The sequence below is a fragment of the Aegilops tauschii genome, chromosome 1 (assembly GCF_002575655.3).
Source record: "Aegilops tauschii subsp. strangulata cultivar AL8/78 chromosome 1, Aet v6.0, whole genome shotgun sequence".
NCBI lineage: Eukaryota > Viridiplantae > Streptophyta > Magnoliopsida > Poales > Poaceae > Aegilops > Aegilops tauschii.
The window spans coordinates 214,863,304-214,886,217 of record NC_053035.3 but is presented as its reverse complement, the minus strand read 5'-3'; the positions used below and the strand labels follow the sequence as shown (position 1 = coordinate 214,886,217).

Sequence of the window (22,914 nt, the reverse complement as noted above, 5' to 3'; positions counted from 1 at the left end):
CGCATGTGGTTCTGTAGTTGCCTCACTGCCCAGTGTTAAGTGTTTGTGAAGGAGATGACCACTAAAACAACACAGAAGTGCCTTGGTTAATCCGATTTATCATGGTGCGATATTCTTTTGTTGCTGCTGATTATACTAATCAACTGTAAGTCTGCATGTTTTCAGGGCGGACACTGCTGAAGATCAAGAAATCCTTCCGCAGTGTTGGCAACGTGTTGTATGACAGACCCGACGACAGGGCATGTGCGAGCTACTACTCCGGGCGTGACGTGCTCTAAACAACATCACCTTCACCATTTGTGAGAAGCTCTCTCTAGCAAAATCTTATGTTCTGTCGCCGGCTGCAGACCTGCAGTATGCAATTACTAACACGTGTTCATGTGTGCAATGACTGCAACCTCTGAGGGTTAAATCTTGGTGGCAAAATTTCCCCAGCCATCAGGGAGGATTCGAAGAGCATTATGTCAACGTATGACATTGTTTCCTCAAATTTTAATGCCTTCATATGCGTAATGAGTTTTGCTAACTTGTTTCTCTGATTTTTTGTCATATGCAATGGTTTGCGGTCAAATGAAAATTTCAGGCAAATGAGATTGATGATTGTTCGTCGCTTATCATTGTAAGTGGGCTTCAGACTGAGTTCACATGTCGCTCTAACCTAATAGATGGTTTTCATTTTTTATGAATAAAACAAGTGACCACCCTAACTGATTTGTTTACATTATTTATGTTTATGCTCCATTTGAATCTTAATGTTTGTATAATGCCAAAATAATGATTCTTCTGGTGCACACCAGTTGAGCCAGAAAATTTTCCATACTGCTATTGTTTTTGCAGTCCATGCCATTTTCATATTCTGAAGTGAACGACCAATTGATACTTATAGGCATCGCTTGGGTTTCTCTGGAGAAGGTTCCAATAGTGTTTTGAAAAGGTCAAATTCTGGTTCGTGTGGGTTGCTACACTATGTTTTCTTTTTGCTAATTCTTGAGCTAATTATTGGTTGAGGATTTACATGTGATATTAGGTATTTAGGGCAATGGCAGTGCTATGAGATTAATTAGCATGTAAATCTTTCACAAACAAGTTTAATCACCTGTAAGTCTCCCATGATATCTCCACAAGCTTTATCGGCAAGGCAGTCCGAATTTTTCAGCATGCAAAGTTTCGAGAAGGACAAGTATCTTGGTTAGAAATATTTGCCAGAAATTGGAAGAACTACATATCCATTAGTTCTGCTCTGCTCAGCTTGCTTTAGAATGGATTATGTGTTAACTAATTTCTAATCTCATTGTTGTGTCCTTGTAAACAAAATGTGTTAGCATGTCAGAGTTCAGTGTCATTCAGTTTTTGTTATGCAAAAACTGCATATATCCAATTAGTTCTGTTTGCTTTTACAGAGAGGTATTTCTCTCCCTAAACTTTGTGTTATCCATTTGAATTCCACTAGACATATCCCGCTTGCACATAGTAGGTTTATACTACAAGAGGCGCTAAACATAGGACTTGTAATATAACCGGATCTATACACATGATTAAGTATATATATGCTCAAGCAACTACAGAATCTCAATTTTGTTTATTGCATAGACACTGTGTGCATGCATACAATTTTTTTAAACAATGGCTATGTTGCATGTTGGCGTCCCTATGTTTCTATCCACAAGGCTATATATGTGACTTACCATCAGAAATAAAATGAGTAATAGTGGCTGAGGAGAAGCTACATTCTGTAGCTAGCCGGGGAACTAGCACAATAGAGAACAATACATCATGTGTATGAATTCTGAACCATGTAAAGATGAGGAGAATAAGTAATCACATGCCTTTTGTTACTCCGTTGTTCATATTTAGAACTAGAGAGAGGGAAAGACAGAGTTGCTAGCTCACACTACTTGAGACTGAAGGTTATTAGGACTTAAATTTTCTGTATAGTACCACATATGATGGCATGTAGTTTTAGTATATACACATACTTGAGATGTTTCTGGGTAAAGGTGGAGCTATGAATCTAAGCTTAGCCTTTATTGCTACTTTATTCCTTATTCTTTTTAGGGAACAATAATATAGCATGATGATGAATTCATAAGCTTCCAAGGGAGCGGAGTATCCCTGGTCTTAAAACTTTTTGAGCTCCATAAACAGGAATGACAAAGTGATAGCGCTAATAAGGCGAATTCAAAATCAGATTCATAGGGTGATTGTGATTTTTCTTCCTGAGTTATGTTTTGTTAACTTTAAAATTTTCCCTATCCCTTCACCCCTGCCGAGGCATTGGTTGATGTGAAGCCTGAAACAAATCCAATTCCACAATTGTCGACAGTAATGAGTGTGAGTTGCAGCGATGTTGGGATTGTCACATGTCCTCCTTGATTTAATGTCTACCCTTCACATGTTACCATTTCTTGTAGGAAACAACAAGAGCTCGGCAACTATTCATTGGACTTGGAATAAATGCAGAAATAAAAAAGAAGCTATTGTAAGCGCACTGATGAGGACTAGGCAGAGAAGTAGCCAAGCATGAGAAAGTTCGTCATCGTACTTTGTCTTGTATTTCAAGTGTTACTTGGGTGTGGGGAAATGGACATTGTGATTGCTGGGAAGGGAGTTGAGTGGGAGTAAGACATAGGACTTTGTGAACAAATTTAAATTCTGAAGGGAAAGACCTTCGCGCTCAATACATGGTCAGAAAACTTCATTGTGGATTGTATGATCTAGCAACCAATATGCACTAAGTTTATTTTTTTACATGTCTCTTTGTGGTTCAAATTATGTTTAGTGGGCAAGCATAGATGGACCAAATTATGTTCAGTTCTTATATATCGTTATCAGATTTTAGAATGACTATGTCCCTCTTTGAGTTTTCGTGTTCCCAACTGGGTATTCTTTTGCTTCACTCCCTTTGACGAGTTGTCGCAATAAATTCAGGTTTGGAAAATACATGAAGCATTCATTTGAATGGTCTGGTTAATCCAAAAATATGAATTTTCAGAGAAACACACCTACACATGAGCGTTACCTCCATACAAAAAGCAAATGACACGCATCGTAAACGCTAATATATCATGTCATATTCGAGCTTTCTGGAGTGAAGTAGAGTGACTGGCACAGAAGCTAGGGCAAAGGAGTGATTTGAGATAAAACAATGCGGAGAAGGACGAGCAACGTTTAACTTGTTGGTAGGGTATGGTGTCCCGTGGCAACACATGCGCAATCAACTAGTATCCATTCAAGTTTAATATTTCAAAAAGTTCAATGAATGGCATGGCATGGACTAGAGATGTGGACCCCTCAAAATGCTAAGGACACATACTGGCAAAAGCTCAAGACTCTTCATTTCATTTTTAGTGATCCAAGATGACATTGGGTCCATAGGAAAGCCAATACTATTAAAAGGGGATGAGGTGTTGTTTAATGGCTTGCTTGCTCAAATGCTTAGTAATATTGCTCCAAATCCCTCAACCACCTTCTCATTCCAAATATGTCAAAACCCTAAACTCCAACTCGTCCCCACTGATTCTTTCCATCCGGAGCCACCGATTTCATATGACATAGCCACTGCCAGAAACCCTAACAGTTTGGTCACACCGATACAGATCTCGATCTCACCGAGATGGCCTTGCCAATTCTCTATTGCCTATTGCAATTGTTTTGGTCTCACCGAAATAGCGATTGGTCTCACCGAGTTGGCTTGACATTCGCTTTGTTGCCTTATTGCTTCACTTCGGTCTCACCGAGTTGATGCAATCGGTGCCACCGAGTTGATGTTTTCCCTAAGCCCTAGCACATCGGTCCCACCAAGTTGTTCCAGTTGGTCCCACCGAGATTCCGAACATTCACATTTTGAACTAAATCGGTCTCACCGAGTTCTTCAATTCAGTCTAAGCGAGTTGGGTCAAATGTGTGTAACGGTTGGATTTTGTGTGGAGGCTATATATACCCCTCCACCCCCTTCTCCATAAGTGAGAGAGCCATCAAAACGTGCCTACACTTCATGCATAAATTTTCTGAGAGAGAACCACCTACTCACGTGTTGAGATCAAGATATACCAATCCTACCACAAGAATCTTGATTTCTAGCCTTCCCCAAGTTGCTTTACACTCAAATAATCTTTCCACCATATCCAAATCTGTGAGAGAGAGTTGAGTGTTGGGAGACTATCATTTGAAGCACAAGAGCAAGGAGTTCATCATCAACTCAACATCTATTACCTTTTGGAGAGTTGAAAGCACAAGTGCTCCCTGGGTGATTTTGGTAATTAATGTCAACATATCTCTTGTTGGACTAATGCTTTTATCTAGTGTATTCAAACAAGTTCAACAATGGCGTGGAATGGACAAGAGGATGTGGAACCCCATCAAAATGCTAAGGACACATATTGGCAAAAGCTCAAGACTCTTCAGTTATATTTTAGTGATCCAAGATCACATTGAGTCCATTGGAAAGCCAATACTATTAAAAGGGGATGGGGTGTTACTTAATGGCTTGCTTGCTCAAAATGCTTAGTGATATTGATCCAAAGCCCTCAACCACTTTTAATTCCAAATATGTCCAAAACCCAAAGTCAAACTCGGCCCCACCGATCCTTTCTATCTGGCACCACCGAGTCCATTTGACATAGCCAATGCCAAAAACCCTAGACAATTCGGTCACACCAATACGGATCTCGGTCTCACCGACATGGCCTTGTAGATGCTATGTGACTTGTTGCATTATTTAAGTCTCACCAAATCATGCAATCGGTCCCACCGAGTTTGCTTGACATTCGCTCTGTTGCCCTATTGCTTCACTTCGGTCTAACCGAATTGATGCAATCGGTGCCACCGAGTTCATGTTTGCCCTAAGCCCTAGCACATCAATCCCACCTAGTTGTTCCAGTCGGTCCCACCGAGATTCCTAACGTTCACATTCTGAACTAAATCGGTCTCATCGAGTTATTCTATTTGGTCTGACCGAGTTGGGTCAAATGTGTGTAACGGTTGGATTTTGTGTGGAGGCTATTTATACCCCTCCACCTCCCTTCTCCATATGTGACAGAGTCATCAGAACGTGCCTACACTTCTAGCATGCATTTTCTAAGAGAGAACCACATACTCATTTGTTGAGATCAAGATATTCTAATCCTACCACGAGATTCTTGATTTCTAGCCTTCCCCAAGTTGCTTTCCACTCAAATCATATTTCCACCATATCCAAATCTCTGAGAGAGAGTTGAGTGTTGGGGATACTATCATTTGAAGCACAAGAGCAAGAAGTTCATCATCAACACAACAACTACTCCCTCCATTTTTAGATACAAGGCCACTATGAAATATACGTTTTGCATCTATACAAGGCCACCAACAGTGATCGAGGCAAAACTAATGATATTTTCTCGTACTAGCAACCTGTTTAATAGTTGCATGCATGCAGTCATAATGACAGTCAGCTACTTTCTCCAGTCGGTTTTCTTGCATGCATGTGGGGTGTTAATGATCCCAGTAAACGAAAATAAAAGCTGACTTTCAAAGAAGACATTAAATTTTACATTGGTACCTGTAATTTGAGTTTGTGGCCTTGTATATAAAAATGGAGGGAGTATTACCTTTTGGAGAGTGGTGTCTCCTAGATTGGTTAGGTGTCGCTTGGGAGCCTCCGACAAGATTGTGGAGTTGAACCGAGAAGTTTGAGGGCAAGGAGATCGCCTACTTCATGAAGACCTACCCGAGTGAGGCAAGTCCTTCATGGACGATGGACATGGTGGGATAGACAAGGTTGCTTCTTCGTGGACCTTCATGGGTGGATCCCTCCGTGGACTCGCGCAACCGTTACCCTTCGTGGGTTGAAGTCTCCATCAACGTGGACGTACGATAGCACCACCTATCGGAACCACGCCAAAATTGTAGTGTCTTCATTGCGTTTGCACACTCCAATCCCATCCCTTTACTTTCTTGCAATTAGCATGCTTTAATCTTTTCGCTGCTCATACTCTTGTCATGCTTGCTTGAAATGTATTGTGAATGCTTAAACTTGTGCTAGAACTCCACCTTAAATTGAAGAACCTAAAAACTGCCACTTTTACTTGTTGAGGGTCTAATCACCCCCCTCTAGACCATTCTTCTCAATCCTTTCAATTGGTATCAGGGCTTTGGTCTCCATTGCTTTGGTTTAATCACCATTGGAGGAAGATGGATGAGTCTACGATCGGGAGTATTAGACGTAGAGTTCCTGTGCTTGACGGAGAGTTCTATAATTCTTGGAAGCATGAGATGCTTGAGATTTTCAATGAATATAATTTGAACAAGTATATTACTAGCCCTTATGAGCCCCCCATTGATCCTTTGCATCCTACCCCCAATGAGTATCTTGACATGACCCGCAATCTTAGAACTATTGATCTTGTCATGAGATGATTGCCTAGAAATTTGCGTGTGTGCTTGCCTATATTTGAATGTGCTTATACTATATGGAAATATCTTGAGGAGCGCTTTCCAAACTATTCCTTGAAAAATCTAGATGAAATTCTTTAAAAGTCCATCGCTTTTCAAAAGATGGATCCTAGTGATCCTAAGTTTGATGATTGTCTATTTGAGCTTCGTGATCTTATGCGCGCCATAGGAAATGTTGGAGTCATTAGTAGCATCATTTCTCAAACCATTTGAATTCATAAACATGCACATTGTCATGGTCATAAATCTAATGAATCACTTTCTCTAGGTGATGACCATTCACATGATGATGTTGAGCATGGATATTATGATGCGGATGATGATAGTGACTTCGATCTTGACGAGTCAATGAGACACTTTGGCCTTATGGCTAACCTACGTGGTTACATGGCCGGAGGAAAGGAATGGGTTCTTGACATTGGATGTACTGATCATATGACCGAAGATAAGGACATGTCTTGTGAGCTTGCTGAAAACAATGGTCCCCGCAAGTACGTCACTTTTGGTGATAACTCAAAGCGTAAGGTAGTTGGCCTTGGTAAGGTGGCTATCTCCCATGATAGCTCTATCCAAAACGTCATGCTCGTTGAATCCCTTGGTTATAATCTACTTTCCGTATCTAGACTAGCTGACTTCGGTTTCAATGTTCTATTTACTGAAATAGATTGCCAAGTGTTTCGAAGAGATAATCACGATATGGTCTTTACCGGTATTCGTAAAGCTGATCTATACATTGTTGATTTAACTAAAAAGGCTCAACCTCATACTTGCTTAATTGCTAAATCGTCTAAAGGTTGGTTATGGCATAGAAGACTAGGTCATGTGGGCATGCGAAATCTTGATAAGCTTATTAAAGGTGATCATATCCATGGTGTTAAAGATGTCATATTTGACAAGGATAGACTTTGCAGTGCTTGTCAAGTAGGAAAACAGGTTGGAGGAAGTCATCCCGTGAAGAACATTATGACCACGAGAAGACCGCTTGACCTACTTCATATGGATCTTTTTGGTACAACGCCTACAAGAGCCTCAGTGGTAACTCGTTCGGTTTGGTCATTATTGATGATTTTTCAAGATTTACGTGGGTGTTCTTTCTCGGTGATAAATCACAGGTCCAAAAGATCTTCAAGAACTTCGCTACGAAGGCCCAAAACAAATTTGAAGTGAAGGTTCGAAGCGACAATGGAATGGAGTTCAAGAACGCTAATGTGGATAACTTTCTTGACGAAGAAGGGATTTCACATGAGTTCCCGGCTACGTACACGCCTCAACAAAATGGAGTTGTTGAGAGGAAGAACCGGACACTTATTGAGATGGCAAGAACGATGCTTGATGAATACAAGACGACAAAATACTTTTGGACGGAAGCGGTTGAGACAGCTTGTCATGCTACGAATCGACTATATCTTCACAAGCTTCTCAACAAGATGGCATACGAGCTTCTCACCGGTAACAAACCCCAAGTTGGATACTTTCGAGTATTTGGCTCAAAGTGTTACATTCTTGATAAGCATCGTCGCCCAAAATTTGCTCCTAAATCTCATGAAGGTTTTCTACTCGGTTATGACTCAAACTCTCACACCTACCATGTCTACAACAATTTCACCCGAAAGGTTGAAGAGATGGTAGATGTGAAGTTTGATGAATCTAGCGGCTCACAAGTAGAGCAATTGCCAATTGATGTAGGAGACAAAGACCCTTTGGAAGCAATTCAAGACTTGTCTATTGGCAAGATTCGCCCAACGGAGGTGAAGGAGAGTACTTCGTCCATTCAAGTGGAAGCCTCAACTTCACATCAAGGTGAACCACAAGTTGACTTGGAGGCATCCACAAGTGGAACACGTCAAGACGGAGAAAATTAGGAAGTACAACAAGATGAACCATCTCAACCTACCTCTCCACCTCCACAAGAGAACGGCAACTCCAACAACAATGAAGGAGGACAAGAAGAAGAAGAAGACAATGAAGAGGAGTTCCACCCCAACCCAAACAAAAGCTCTCACGAGATAGAGCAAGAGTCACAAGAGACCATCCCATCGAGCAAATCTTTGATGATATTCAAACCGGGAGAATTACTCGCTCTAAAACTCGTTTGGATAAATTTTGTGAACACTACTCATTCATTTCTAGTATTGAACCTATGAAGGTTGAAGAAGCTCTTGAGGATCGGGATTGGGTGAATTCTATGCACGAGGAGTTACACAACTTCGAGAGGAATCAAGTGTGGACATTGGTTGAGAAGCCGGACGACAAGCACAATGTCATTGGAACCAAATGGGTGTTCTGGAATAAGCAAGATGAGGATGGACAAGTTGTACGCAACAAGGCCCGTCTTGTCGCCCAAGGCTACACTCAAGTTGAAGGTATGGACTATGGTGAGACATATGCCCCCGTTGCTATACTTGAGTCCATACGCATCTTACTTGCTTATACCAATCACCATGTTATCACTTTATACCAAATGGACATTAAAAGTGCTTTTCTAAATGGAGAAATAGAGTAGGAGGTGTATGTTAAACAACCTCCTGGCTTTGTCAATCCCAAGAAACCTAATCATGTCTGCAAACTTCACAAAGCTCTTTATGGTCTTAAACAAACTCCTAGAGCATGGTTAAATGCTTGACCAAGTTTCTTATTAAAAAAGGCTTTGAAATTGGGAAAATTGATTCTAATTTTTTTACTAAAAGGGTTAATGGTGAATTATTTGTGTGCCAAATTTATGTGGATGATATCATATTTGGTTCTACTAACCCCCATTTTAGTGAAAAGTTTGGAAGACTAATGTCGAAGAAGTTTGATGTCTATAATGAGTGAACTCAAAATTTTCCTTGTTTTACAAATCAAGCAAACTAAGGAAGGTACCTTTGTTTCTCAAACAAAGTATACCAAGGATCTTTGCAACAAGTTCAACATGCAAGAAAGCAAAGGTATGAAAACACCCATTCCTACTAGTGGACAACTTGACTTGACTAAGGATGGCAAACCGGTTGACCAAAAGGTTTACCGCTCTATGATCGGTTCGTTGTTATATCTATGTGCCTCCCATCCCGATATTATGCTAAGTGTGTGCATGTGTGCATGATATCAAGCGGCCCCTAAAGAATCTCATCTTAAGGCCGTGAAAAGATAGTGAGATAATTAATTCATACACCAAACTTTGGCATTTGGTATCCAAAGAGGTCATCTTTTAATCTTGTTGGCTACTCCGATTTGGACTATGCGGGTGACAAGGTTGATAGAAAGTCCACTTTGGGTACTTGTCAATTTCTTGGTAGATCCCTGTGTCTTGGTCCTCCAAGAAACAAAACTTGGTATCCTTATCTAATGTCGAAGCAGAATACATTGCAGCCGGATCATGTTGTGCTCAATTACTTTGGATGACCCAAACCCTTAAGGATTATGGGATACATGTGAAACATGTTCCATTACTTTCTGATAACGAAAGTGCTACTAAGATTGCTCATAATCCCATGCAACATTCTCGAACTAAGCATATTGAAGTTCGTCATCATTTCATTCGAGATCATGTTGCTAAGGGAGACATCAATCTTAAGCATGTTCGTACCGGTAAGCAATTGGCGGATATATTCACCAAACCGCTATATGAGAAAGTATTTTGCCGTTTGAGAGGTGAATTGAATATCATTGATGCCTCAAACTTGGAGTAGAAACTCCATTTGGATACATGCAAGGCATGAGCCTTTTGTGACTAATCCTTGATATTTCTCTTATGATGTTTATCATATGTCTTGGAACTATACTTGTACCCTTGCATGTTATCTAACCCTTGTAGGTACTTGGATGAGCCCAAATCTATGAGATTGCAAGTCATTCATATTTGAAGCAATCTCTACATCCCCAGGTTCCTATGATATGGTTGTTGAATACAAGGAAGCATGAACTCACTCAACATATCCTTCGACTATTTCAATACATCTAATCTCAATTGGTATCAAGTTTCATGATTGTCAATTTGGATACACAAGTGTTCTTCCTTGCAAGACTAACCCATGTAGGAAGATGAACTCAAACTACTAGTGGTGCTCCCAACTCTTGATGGACTACATCAACCTTGAGCATCCAACACAAGTTCGACTACATGATCAAGATCAACACCACAACCCAAGGTATGGCATTCCATCTTAGAGAATCTTTGCCCCGAATCATGAGTCAAAGCAACTCAACAAGATGTGAATACATCAAAATTCTTAAATGAAAAATGGTAACCCCATTTTGAGCTTAGACGATGAGTATGACCTACGATCAAGTGCTATCACTTGACTCCTCGGTCAATATACTCTAACATAGGTGACTTTGTCGCCGACCCCTTCTAGATGAAGTTCTATAGTGTTCTTTTGCTCGGCTGCTTTTTGTTCTTGCATGTGTTTCTTGCTATTAACTTCATCTAGATCTCTTTTTTGTCTTTATTTTGTGTTTAATTCATTGCAAACCTTTCTGCTAATTCCTTGCAAATCCTTGTGAAATTTCATTTGCCAAGTGAGCTGAGTTGACAAAATCTTTACTCTGTGTTGAACTCGGTCCCTCCGATTCAAATGCATCGGCGTTAACGATTTCAACACTGAGAAAATGTTTTGCCATTTCTTACTGTATATCTTCTCCAGCTCCATTCAATGATTCTTTCCTCTATAAGTATCATGAAGTACCTACTACTTTGTAGTGTCTCTCAAGGACCATACCTACTTGAATCATGCTCCAGAAGTGCCCTTCTTGAAAATTGATGTCAAAGGGGGAGAGAGAGCACACATCAAAGCTTATCATATGAGCACATCTAAGCTCTTCCAGATGCTTGGCAACAAAGAGGAGAGAAGTCACGTGTCTTCAAGAGGGGAAAGACATGTCAACATGTTTGATCTTAGCTATTGCTATTAAAAATCCTTGTTGCTCTCATTTTTTCTCACCCTACCCTCTCCCATTATCCCATATCAGATTCAGGGGGAGAAAGAGTCTATGCCTAAGGGGAGAAAATCTTTGGAATTCATTGCACATCTTTAAATCTTTGGGGACATGTCTATATCTATATGAAGTACTCAGTAGCCACCCATTACATGTCATCCCAGTCTTGGTATCTTTGTGGTTTTCTAAAATTGCTTTACTAGGAGTGTTCTTGTGTTATCTAACCCTATTTTCTCATGTCCACTCTTTCCAAAGTCAGCTCAAGACCACAAGGTAAGTATATGCATCACACTCATGTGCATGATGATCTCTTGCTGATGTACATATTGTTTGCAAGAGGGATTCATAAACATGGAGGTACACTTCTTAACCACATCATTTGCTCTGATTCATATAGCCAAGATACATGTAACTCTCTGCTTACTCTGTCATGATTACGCATTCACATGTTCTTATATTCTATCTTCACATGATTGCATACATGTAGGGGGAGCTTATGCATGTTACATGTCTCTCCAAAGCTTTACTTGCTACTCTTTATATCTTTTACCTAAAGCTTCGATGTATGTTGTCATCAATTACCAAAAAGGGGGAGATTGAAAGCACAAGCGCTCCCTGGGTGATTTTGGTAATTAATGCCAACATATCTCTTATTGGACTAATGCTTTTATCTAGTGTATTTCAGACAAGTTCAACAATTGTGTGGAATGGACAAGAGGATGTGGAACCCCTTCAAAATGCTAAGGACACATATTGGCAAAAGCTCAAGACTCTTCATTTATATTTTAGTGATCCAAGATCACATTGAGTCCATAGGAAAGCCAATACTATTAAAAGGGGATGAGGTGTTGCTTAATGGCTTGTTTGCTCAAAATGCTTAGTGATATTGCTCCAAAGCCCTCAACCACTTTCTCATTCCAAATATGTCCAAAACCCAAAGTCAAACTCGGCCCCATCGATTCTTTCTATCTGGCGCCACCGAATTCATTTGACATAGCCACTGCCAGAAACCCTAGACAGTTCGGTCACACCGATACGAATCTCGGTCTCACCAAGATGGCCTTGCAAACGCTCTATGACTTGTTGCATTATTTCAGTCTCACCGAATCATGCAATCGGTCCCACTGAGTTTGCGTGACATTCGCTCTGTTGCCCTATTGCTTCACTTCGGTCTAACCGAGTTGACGCAATCGGTGCCACCGAGTTCATGTTTGCCCTAAGCCTAGCACATCGGTCCCACCGAGTTGTTCCAGTCGGTCCCATCGAGATTCCTAACGTTCACATTTTGAACTAAATCGGTCTCACCGAGTTCTTCTATTTGGTTTGACCGAGTTGGGTCAAATGTGTGTAACGGTTGGATTTTGTGTGGAGGCTATATATACCCCATCCACCCCCTTCTCCATATGTGAGAGAGCCATCAGAACGTGCCCGCACTTCCAGCATACATTTTCTGAGAAAGAACCACCTACTCATGTGTTGAGATTAAGATATTCTAATCCTACCACAAGATTCTTGATTTCTAGCCTTCCCCAAGTTGCTTTCCACTCAAATCATCTTTCCACCATATCCAAATCTATGACAGAGAGTTGAGTGTTGGGGAGACTATTATTTGAAGCACAAGAGCAAGGAGTTCATCATCAACACAACATTTGTTACCTTTTGGGGAGTGGTGTCTCCTAGATTGGTTAGGTGTCGCTTGGGAGCCTCCGACAAGATTGTGGAGTTGAACCAAGAAGTTTGTAAGGGCAAGGAGATCGCCTACTTCGTGAAGATGTACCCGAGTGAGAAAAGTCCTTTGTGGGCGATGGCCATGGTGGGATAGACAAGGTTACTTCTTCGTGGACCCTTTGTGGGTGGAGCCCTCCGTGGACTCACGCAACCGTTACCCTTCGTGGGTTGAAGTCTCCATCAACGTGGATGTACGATAGCACCACCTATCGGAACCACGCAAAAATCTCCGTGCCTCCATTGCATTTGCACTCTCCAAACCCTTCCCTTTACCTTCATATGCAATGTTTTGCTTTCCACTGCTACACTCTTAGAATTGCATGTGTAGGTTGATTGGTTGACTTGTGCTAATTGCTAAAATCTGCCCACAACTAAAATTGGGAAAAGGTTAGATTTTTATTTGGTCAAGTAGTCTAATCACCCCCCTCTAGACCTACTTTCGATCCTACAAGGATTAAACTGTTTGCTTGCTCGACAAGACCATTGGATTGTATGTCTACAGAAGAAAGTGCATCCGAGTACCCGAGACCGACAAAACTCCTTGAACTCATGTGAAGAGAAGTTTGTCTCGTTATTTGTGATGATGTCATGGGGAGTACCAAAGTGGAATATTATTCGTCGCATGAAGTCACCTGCCGCAACATTGCCGATTGTAGCTGATGGATCGACCAGTTCCCCCCTCGTAGGCTTGACTCGGGAGGCGGTGTGCCATCCATTAGGAATTCATCCATGGAACCATGAGTTTCACAACTATCTTCCTCCCAAGACTCAAACTCCAACAGAAGGATCAATGATTTAGTGTCCATCATCTCGACGAGCTGGCTTGCAGAACGATGAAATTGTTGACGAGGCTTGCCCGAGCACTTCTGTCGGCGTCGTGGTGCTAAGCCGGCTGGCTAATGCGAAACCAAGAGTTGGAGGCTCAAAACGCCCGAGTCATTGGTTCGATAATGAATGCTCCCGCGTGTCGGCAGTCAGCACCATTCAACGGGGCACCAGGATGCCACGCGGAGCAATCAATGGTGAACTCAAGGACACCGAAATGGATGCTGACGGTAGGAGTTGATGAAGGAACCATATGCACCATGATGTCAATAGATGCTTGCCCCAAGGTTGGCGCCAACATTCGTCGATATAATAGTGACACTACTACGGTGTTGTGTATGTGGAGGCAATCTTATGTACCGAACAGTACATGTAGGAGTATGCACAAGGGTTTATATAGGTTCACGCCCTCTCTGGTGGAGGTAATACCCTACTCTTGTGGTGTTCTTAGCTCTTGGCGTAAGGTACAATATGAGAGATTTGAAACCTCAGTCCGGTGCTCTCCTCCCTGCTTATATAGTGTGAGATAGGAGGGTATTAAATGCTATTGATGATATGAGGCATGACCAACTGTTAGTGACCAATACTCCTTGGCAATTGTCATATTTAACAGGATTACTCTACCGTTGGGTAACCGCGCTATTAATTGCATTGGTGGGGGAGGGATGAAATCCTAGAGTGTAGCCGCCCGACTTTTGAGTCATGTCTGTTAGAGGTGGCAATTCGATCGTAGACACTTGGTACCGTGACGGGTATCCCCTCTGGTATCTCATGTCTTGGGTTGTACCCTCATTGAGCGTGGTTGATAGCCCCTTGGTCCATTGTATTCTGGACCGTATTTCGACTCGTATTGGGCCTTAGGCTGGGCTATATGCGTGTGTAGGTTTATCCCAGTATAACCCCTTCAACAGCCATAGCACACTCTCCGGTTTCTTTTATTTCGTATATAAGATTTATGTGATGTCAAACTTTGTAAATTTTAACCACACTGATATTAGAAAAAATTAATGCATACAATTCTAAATTTATACAATATGAAAATTAAATTCATATTTATTTTGTCTTGTGAAAGTTGAATTTCTTTCCAGTACTGAAAAAAGTAAAAAAGGGACGGGAGTGAGAGTACTATACACGAACACCCGTCACTACCCCAGCAACCCCGTGAACAAGCAAATGCACACAGCTCGCCATCCTAAACTGTCACAGAAGATCCTGCGCCCCACATAAAAATGAAAATGCAAATTAAAAAGGAAAAATAAGTCCCACTTTCTCTCCCTGGAAACCATAAAAAATAAGATTTCCGTCGAAAAGGAAATCCAAATGAAAGCAAGCCGCCCCTCCCCTCTCTCTTACCTAAGCCTCCGTCTGTAAATAGCAACACCCACCCATCCCCCACCCCGCTCGTCCGCTCTTCCTCTACAAGCCAAGCCTCCCCTGCCTCCCCTCCCTCCCCCATTATTCCCGGGCCTCGTCGCTCCCCGCTCCGCCTACCAATTTACCCGCCCCTCGCTTAAATCCGCCAAAGCGCACCCAGCGGGGCCCCAAACCCTAGCCCGGGCCGCCCCGCGCATGGGCAAGTACATGCGCAAGCCCAAGGTCTCCGGCGAGGTGGCCGTCATGGAGGTCGCCGCCGCGCCGCTGGGTGTCCGCACCCGCGCGCGAGCGCTCGCGATGCAGAGGCAGCCGCAGGGGGCGCCGGGGGCCAAGGACCAGGGGGAGTACCTGGAGCTCAGGAGCCGGAAGCTCGAGAAGCTGCCCCTGCCGCCGCCGCCGGCGAGGAGGAGGGCGGCCGCGGCGGAGCGTGTCGAGGCCGAGGCCGAGGCCGACGAGGTGTCCTTCGGGGAGAACGTGCTCGAGTCGGAGGCCATGAGGAGGTGAGCCGCCTTCTCCTGCGCCGGCGATTTTCTTCGGTTCTGGGGTTTTATTTCTCGGCGGGGGGATTATTACCGTGCTAGGGTTTAGGGTTTTGTGTCGTACCGAGAAGCTTTGGATTGCTTGTTCCATTTCACGCTTCGGCTCGTTTCTTTTTTCCTTGTCAGTTTGGCTTGTTCTGTCCGTGCTGCGTGCGGGGCTCGAATTTGGTGTGGATGCTATTTTCCCCAATATCTTTGTTAAGCTTGGCTGTTTTATTGGGGATTTTTTTCCTGGCTAACTCTTCTTTCGCTATTTGAGTGATGCAATAGTTCTCTGTTGTTGCTTAAATTTCGGTGTGCTTTTTCCTTGTTTCTTTTCTCTAGTGTGAGTGTTGAATTCTTTTTTGCTCTGTTATAATTTCCTGGCCCTCTCCGTTGCTAGTAATGGGTTTAGCTATTCCAAAAATTTATTCCAAGAAACTTCCCTTCTCAGTAGCCTATTTTGAAGAAATTAGTACCAAGCAGCCGCGAAATGCTTGCCTGGTGGCCAATTTATCTCAAGAAACCCCCAATTTATTTCTATGTTTCTATTTTGTTCAAGTGAAGTTGTTGCACCCCCAAAACTCAAGCTCAATTATAACACTAGTGTGGTATTTGGCCTCTCTTAGTGGGGTTTCATCCAGTAGCCTTGGCCCCCTTTTCGTTAGTGGGATGGAAAAAGCATCCTCCTTTCCCTCCTGTTCTTTCCACCATTTCCCCATGGCCTCTCCCCTGTTTTTTCTTTGCTCTCCCCTGTTTTTTCTTTGCTTGTTGTGATGGAGGTGGTAGGGACCTCCCAATATTTTAGCAATCAAAAGCCCTGGCCTTTTGCAAGAAATTTCTCTCATATATCCCCACAAAAGCACCCACCCTTCTCAGACCTCATTTCTTGATGGGTTCTCTACTACTAGCCTGTCACTTCTTTGGGTTCTGGAAGGTGAGAAAAATGTCATGTCGCGGTAAAACCTCTTCCTGGGCTATGGCCCCAAATTGTCACCACCATTAAATGCTGAAGTGAAAGGAGGGGTCGTCCCATCCCCCCGTACCAGAGATTTGTGTGCAGTTTTTAGTGTACAAGCTAGGAAAGCAAGAACGCTTTAGGATAAGCTAGACTATAGCTTCTGCAGTTTTTGGCCAGAAACATTTTAGTATTTGTCAGGAGCTAACAAATGTTTTGATTGTATTATCTTGTAAGCAGTAGGTACGCATCTTCGCCTGCCTAAGCTGGTCAAAATCCGCATTTAGCCTGCATGTTTATGCTATGATAGCGCCATTTCTTGCTACTTGCATTGCACCATCAGCCAAAGTACCACATTGTGGGGGCACTTGTTTGTAAGGGACAATGGGTGCAGGTAGGAGAGAGAGAGAGAGGGGGGAGATAACAATACTTGACAGGCAGTAGGCTGTGCCATTTTCGTTGCCATCTTTGGTGCACCATCAGGTATGTCACAGCTTGGAGGTGTCTTGGTGGTGGTGGGGATGGCATGCACCAACTGGGAGCTGTTTGCATCTCTAGCCATGGCCTGATGGTACTACTGCATCAGTGGATCATGGTCCTGAACAGTGGTGGGTCTGCATTCCTGGGCTCCCCATGCACGTCCTAAACAGTACTTGGAGGGTGGATGTGCGTGATTTCAACAGCGCGTGTCTAAAAATCATCCATGGCCCTCCCATGTGCAGAGACAGTGTGTGTTGTTGGGCCACTGTTGGTGGCCGGCCTAACTTTGGCAGCAGCTTCGGATACTGGGGCTGGAGTTATTGGCTGGGTGGGGGAGAACCTGGCCTACTCATGTGACACTGAGAGTTTGGGGGTTACCTAGCCCCAACCATTTTTTTGTTTCCCATGGGCCTTGTGTTTTGGTTGTGTGCTAGCCTTTATATGGCATATGAGATAGATTGAAGGGCTGTTTGGTTAGGCAACTTGTGGCTCCAATTTGTTTGAACTAACCTTAGGCAAGTTTGGTGAGAAATGTGTGGCAAATTGTGGCATTGCTAGGCCTAGTTAGAACCAAACAACCCCGGATACTCATAAGGGGGGGATTCCTTATTTCTTACGACCACGGATGATATCGATATGTGTTCTTCTTTTTGCATACCCTGTTAAGTTACAGGTGATTTTTCCCCTTTTGCTATACTTCCTCTCTATGGTTGTTTCTAAAAATTGAGTGTGTATGTATGTTTTGTGGCTAGCAGGGGTACCAGGGAGACGACGCCCTGCAGCTTGATTAGGGACTCGGGAACGATAAGCACTCCTGGATCCACAACAAGACCAAGCCACTCGAATTCCCATCGCAGGGTGCAAGCTCCAGCGCGCCATATTATTCCATGTTCAGCAGAGATGAATGAGTTCTTCTCTGCTGCGGAGCAACCGCAACAGCAAGCCTTCATCGACAAGTACGGCATTGTTTGGTTCTCTCAGTCAGTTAACCTTGTCTAATTAAAAAAATCTTTCAATATCTTCGCAGTGAAGAATGCCAACTCAGAGTGCAATGTGGTTTTGACACGTGATATGTTCACGCCTTTGCTCTTGATAAAAAGTGTGATTATAACACTAACAACATGGTTTCATGGCTTAATAATCTTCAGGTACAACTTTGATCCTGTGAACGACTGTCCTCTCCCAGGCCGATACGAGTGGGTGAAGCTAGACTGATAATTCTCCAGGAAGGAGAGCACCATGTACCTCTCCGCTCCCTCCACCTTAGCGTCGTGGTAGAGGCGCGCCGCCGTGTTAGCTTTGTTTCCGTTGTAAAAAGAATTAGGGTTAGCCTGTAGTAGCCTCAATGGTCTTGTAACATACAGAAGTAATGCTGAGTTACACCCTAATCCCTCAAAACTCCAATGTAACCGTTAGCAGCTCATTCTGTAATGACCACCTCTAGGGCCTGATCTTATCATCTGTTACCAGTTGCCAGACTAATGTAGTAGAGCTAGCTAGATATTGTATCACAGCTTAACTTGTAATGTGGGCTGGGCTGCAGTGCCATCTGCATTCCAGTGTTGTGCTGCATTGCACCTGAAGTGCTGTAACTTCTGTCTATTACCTTCTGGTTCATGGTATGTGAAAAGGCTGGTGACAATGCTTGAAACCTGTGGCCTATTCATGTGCCCTTGATATGCAGTGGCATCTTGCTCAGTCAAGGGCGCCACTGCCTGTGTGACATTATTGCTTCTATGCTTTGTATTTGCTATGCTCCATTGCTCATGCTCTCAACTTTCAGCTACTGCTACTGCTGCTGTAATACATGAGCCTGGATTCTACTTGGAGTTGTGCAATGCTTGCCAACTTTTGTGCATTGTGATGTGTGATACAGTGTGTTTTAGTGGGCGATCCTTTCACTGTGCGAGCTGCCAGTGCTTTTTGACTGGGATGGGTCATTTGGGCTTGTTGCACTTGCACTGGCCACTCTTCTTTTTTTCCTACTCTGCTGTTAAACTGGTAGTGGTGGTTTTGGCAGTGTCCATCTTTTCACCCCCTTTTGGTGTCTGGTCTACGGGGAGCTTTCTCCTTTCCACTTGCCATCTTGGGCTTTCTTTACTGAGATGAATGACAGTGCTTTTCATTTACCATTAGATCATCATATACTACTATTTGTATTGAAAAAGGGTAAATATGTTGACTTGACCTTTGGAGTGCAACCTAACAGGTGCTTAGTTAATATTGTCTAGTTGTTTTCTACACTCATCAGATTTTGGCCGGTGCATCCAATGCATCTGTATCTGTAAGGTTTAGGCTTCTTTCCTAAGACTGACAGCATCCAAGGCCATACAGCATGTGCGATTCTCAAGAACTGTTGATTTAGTGTCCCTCCATCCATCTTGCTGTGCTCTGCTAATCTAAAGGCACTACTTATTTGCAGCCATCTGATCCTATGTTCCCCGGAACAGCGTGACTTTCATTTTATATAAGCCGGTGTATCAACCCAATCAGGTACCACCTCTGTTCTGAATTATTAGACGTCTTGGATATTTCAACGCACCGAAATAAGTGAACAAACACACCGACACGTCTATATAAGTCTGATTCATGAAACAGTTAGATTATCTTATACGTCCTTCATCTGAAATTACTTGTCGTAGAAATGGATGTATTCTATGACAAGTAATTCCTGATGAAGAAAGTAATTCGAAGCAGAGGGAGTACCCGTCAGAGCGAGTTCTGAATTAATAAAATATAATCCTTTCCTGTGATTAGCTTACAGTCTCTTGATTGAAATCTTACATCGAATTCATTGAAATGTTATGCAATCCATTGAGACGTTGTTGTAATTTGATATTCTTAAATGTTTTATTAAATCTGCTGATGAGATGGTTCACCCTCACGTGAAACTGTACACTTTTATTCTGAAAGAGAGGTAATTGTATGCCTTTTGAAATGTCAAAACTCCAGCAAGGTTGTGTTGTTGAAGATACAGCTCAGAGCAACTCCGATGTGCCGGCCTAAATGGAAGCGTGTTTTGTCTGCTTTTTATCTATTTGGGTCAGCTCGTCCGCCCTCTTCTCCGTTTGGGTCGGCCGTACGTCCAATGCACGGACGTATTTTTTTCCTCGCGGCCGGCCTGCGTCCATTTTTAGCTCTTTTCGCAGACATATGAAAATTTCGCACTAGTTCACATAATTGAAACAAAACACAAATATCTCATAGTTTGACAACCAAATAAATATCTCATAGTTTACAAACCAAATAATAATTAAATTGTTTCAAATACATTTTAAAAAAGATAGCCGATACAGTTAATGGTTGCCAACGCGAGTCCACATATGCTCAACCAAATCATCTTGCAGCTGAGTCTGAGTTCCCTAATCACGCATTTGATGACGAAATGCGGTGAACTGTGCAAATGTTGCCGCTCCTCTATGCTCAGGCACAACATTTTCACCTTGAAACTGAAACCCTTGGTCATAGATACGTTCCAGGTGCTCATCCTTTACGATCATATTATGCATGATCACGCAAGCAGTCATCACCTTCCACAACTTTTTGGTGCTCCAACTTCTAGCAGGATACGGAACGATGCCCCATCGAGATTGAAGAACACCAAAGGCACGCTCTACATCCTTCCTAGCACTCTCTTCCTCTTCTCTCCTACACGGTTGGGGATTGTCTTCACATGAGTAGTCCATTGAGGATAGATACCGTCAGCTAGGTAGTATCCTTTATTGTAGTGGTGGCCATTGATCTCAACATTGACCTCCCGGCAGTTGCCTTCTGCAAGCCTTGCAAACACCAGAGAGCGTTGAAGCACGTGGATGTCATTGTGAAATCCGGCCATGCCGAAGAAAGAGTGCCAAATCCAGAGATCTTGTGAAGCCATGGCCTCGAGTATGACCGTGCAAAATTTGACATGGCCCCCATACTGCCCCTACCAAGCAGAAGGGCAGTTCTTCCACTTCCAGTGCATACAATCTACGCTACCAAGCATCCCTGGAAAGCCCCTGCTAGCATTGATCGCTAACAACCGGGCTGTATCTGCATCATTTGGCTCTCTCAAGTACTCCGGGCCAAATAGTGCTACCACAGCCTTGCAAAACCAATACATGGAGTCTAGGCACGTCGACTCGCTCATTCGGGTGAGAACACCGGGAACTCCATATGCAAGCATCATAATAGCTGCAGTGCATTTCTGATAAGAGGAGAAGCCAATCTTTCCCAGAGCATCCTCCTTGCACTCAAAATACTTATCGTACCCCACCACCTGTCTAGCCATACAGAAACGACGCCTGAATAGGTGGTGTTTGAAGAGCGGGTTGGGGGACTCGAATTAGTCCTTCCAGAGTAGGAATTGGCCACTCTCTCGGTTGTGATTCAACGTCGGAGTGTGCCCTGGGATCGAGCCCCTGAACATCGGCCGCTGCCTACTAAGGTGGTCATGACGACCAATACAACAACCACAAGCTCCTCATCCTCGGATGAAGAATCATCCGAGTCGCAAATGAAATTGTGGAAAAAGAACTCATCGCCGGAGTCCATTTTACCTTGCGGGCAAACCGTCGAACAACTTGCGACCGTCGTGGAAGAAGGTGGCCAGCAAAGAGCCTCGCGCCTCCCCCTGGACCAGGTAGCAAGATGTCGGCGTCCGGCGAGCGAGGTCGCCGCGCTTGGGTCCTGCAGGCAGGGGTAGTGGCGGCGACGTCGGGAAGCTGCGGCGACGGTGGGGCGAGGCGGCGGTGGTGGCGACGTTGGAAGGTGGTGTGTTGCGGGGGGAGGTACGTGGGTGCTGACGGCTGGCCTGGGCACCGAAACTGGGCGGCTGCGACGACGACGAAGTGGTGGGGCGGCCGGGTGTGCTGGCTGTTGATGGGAGGAAGATGGAATGGTCAGTGTGCCACCGACTGGCGGGCCATGGAAGGACAAGGGCGGGCGCTGCGCGCATCCGTTTTGTGCTAGCGCTGATGCAAACGCGACCCAAATTTGGGACGAAAATGGGTCGCGCGATGGACAAAAAGCGGACGCGCATCCGCTTGGGTCACCGCGTTGGGCCGACTTTGGTTGTGTTCGTTTCGATCCAAACGAACACGCGCGGACAATTTGGGTTGGCACGTTGAAGTTGCTCTCACCCCCTGAAATTGTACAAATTTTTAAATGTCAAAATTCAAACAACATTATGTCCCATATGTGGGGCTAATCAGCGATATAAAGGTTAGCAAATTCCTTGGCAGTTCTTGTGAAGTAAGGGCATCTCCAACGCCGACCCGTAAACCTCCCGCATGCTTCTAGACCGTGTTGTCCGGACCACGGAAGTCATCTAACGCGGTCGTGTATCGGCCCGCGGCGCGGTCCGGACTTGTTTTCTCCCGGAAACCGGAGACAAACATGGGGGGCTTTGCGGAAGTCTAGGCCGCTCCCAAGCCCGCTTCTGACCGTCCTGGCCCACCCAAAACCACCACCCGCTCCTCCGGCACTTCCCTTCTGATGCACCCGCCGCTTACGGCGCCACATTCATGCCGCTCCCAGAGCACGGAGCGGTCGGCATTAATGCCGCGCGATGTGACCGGACGGAGGGCGACGCTGACCGACGTGACCTCTTGTCTGCTGCCGCTTCAATGCGGATGCAGCTTCCCGAGGAACCAACTCCGGCTACTACGCCTCATTGAAGTGGGCTAACCACCCCTTCGCCTGGGCCTC

General features: G+C 44.0%; 1 protein-coding gene and 1 long non-coding RNA gene across 4 annotated transcripts; both read left to right on the top strand.

The window, feature by feature from the left end:
- Positions 1-228: 228 nt before the first annotated feature.
- Positions 229-2,708, top strand: LOC109759735 (uncharacterized). 2 transcript variants are annotated; one of them, XR_012205501.1, is made up of 3 exons: positions 229-469; positions 584-619; positions 2,412-2,708. It is a non-coding gene; the product is annotated as an uncharacterized lncRNA (long non-coding RNA). The 2 variants fall into 2 exon arrangements; XR_012205503.1 differs by lacking the exons at positions 229-469; positions 584-619 and adding an exon at positions 665-2,331.
- A 12,578-nt stretch (positions 2,709-15,286) lies between these two features.
- On the top strand, positions 15,287-18,877 carry LOC109759724 (cyclin-dependent kinase inhibitor 4). 2 transcript variants are annotated; one of them, XM_040401825.3, is made up of 3 exons: positions 15,287-15,770; positions 17,979-18,182; positions 18,375-18,877. In XM_040401825.3, exons 1-3 carry the CDS (start codon positions 15,466-15,468, stop codon positions 18,439-18,441), a joined length of 576 nt encoding a protein of 191 aa, XP_040257759.1. In that variant the 5' UTR covers positions 15,287-15,465; the 3' UTR covers positions 18,442-18,877. The 2 variants fall into 2 exon arrangements, with proteins under 2 accessions (XP_040257759.1, XP_020174157.1); XM_020318568.4 differs by having other exon boundaries at positions 15,302-15,770; positions 17,982-18,182.
- Positions 18,878-22,914: the final 4,037 nt, after the last annotated feature.

Coding starts and splice junctions, on each gene's coding strand:
- LOC109759724 (XM_040401825.3), top strand. CDS start 15,466: ATGGGCAAGTACATGCGCAAGCCCAAGGTCTCCGGCGAGGTGGCCGTC. Junction 15,771..17,978: donor GAGTCGGAGGCCATGAGGAG/GTGAGCCGCCTT, acceptor TTTTGTGGCTAG/CAGGGGTACCAGGGAGACGA. Junction 18,183..18,374: donor CAGCAAGCCTTCATCGACAA/GTACGGCATTGT, acceptor AATAATCTTCAG/GTACAACTTTGATCCTGTGA.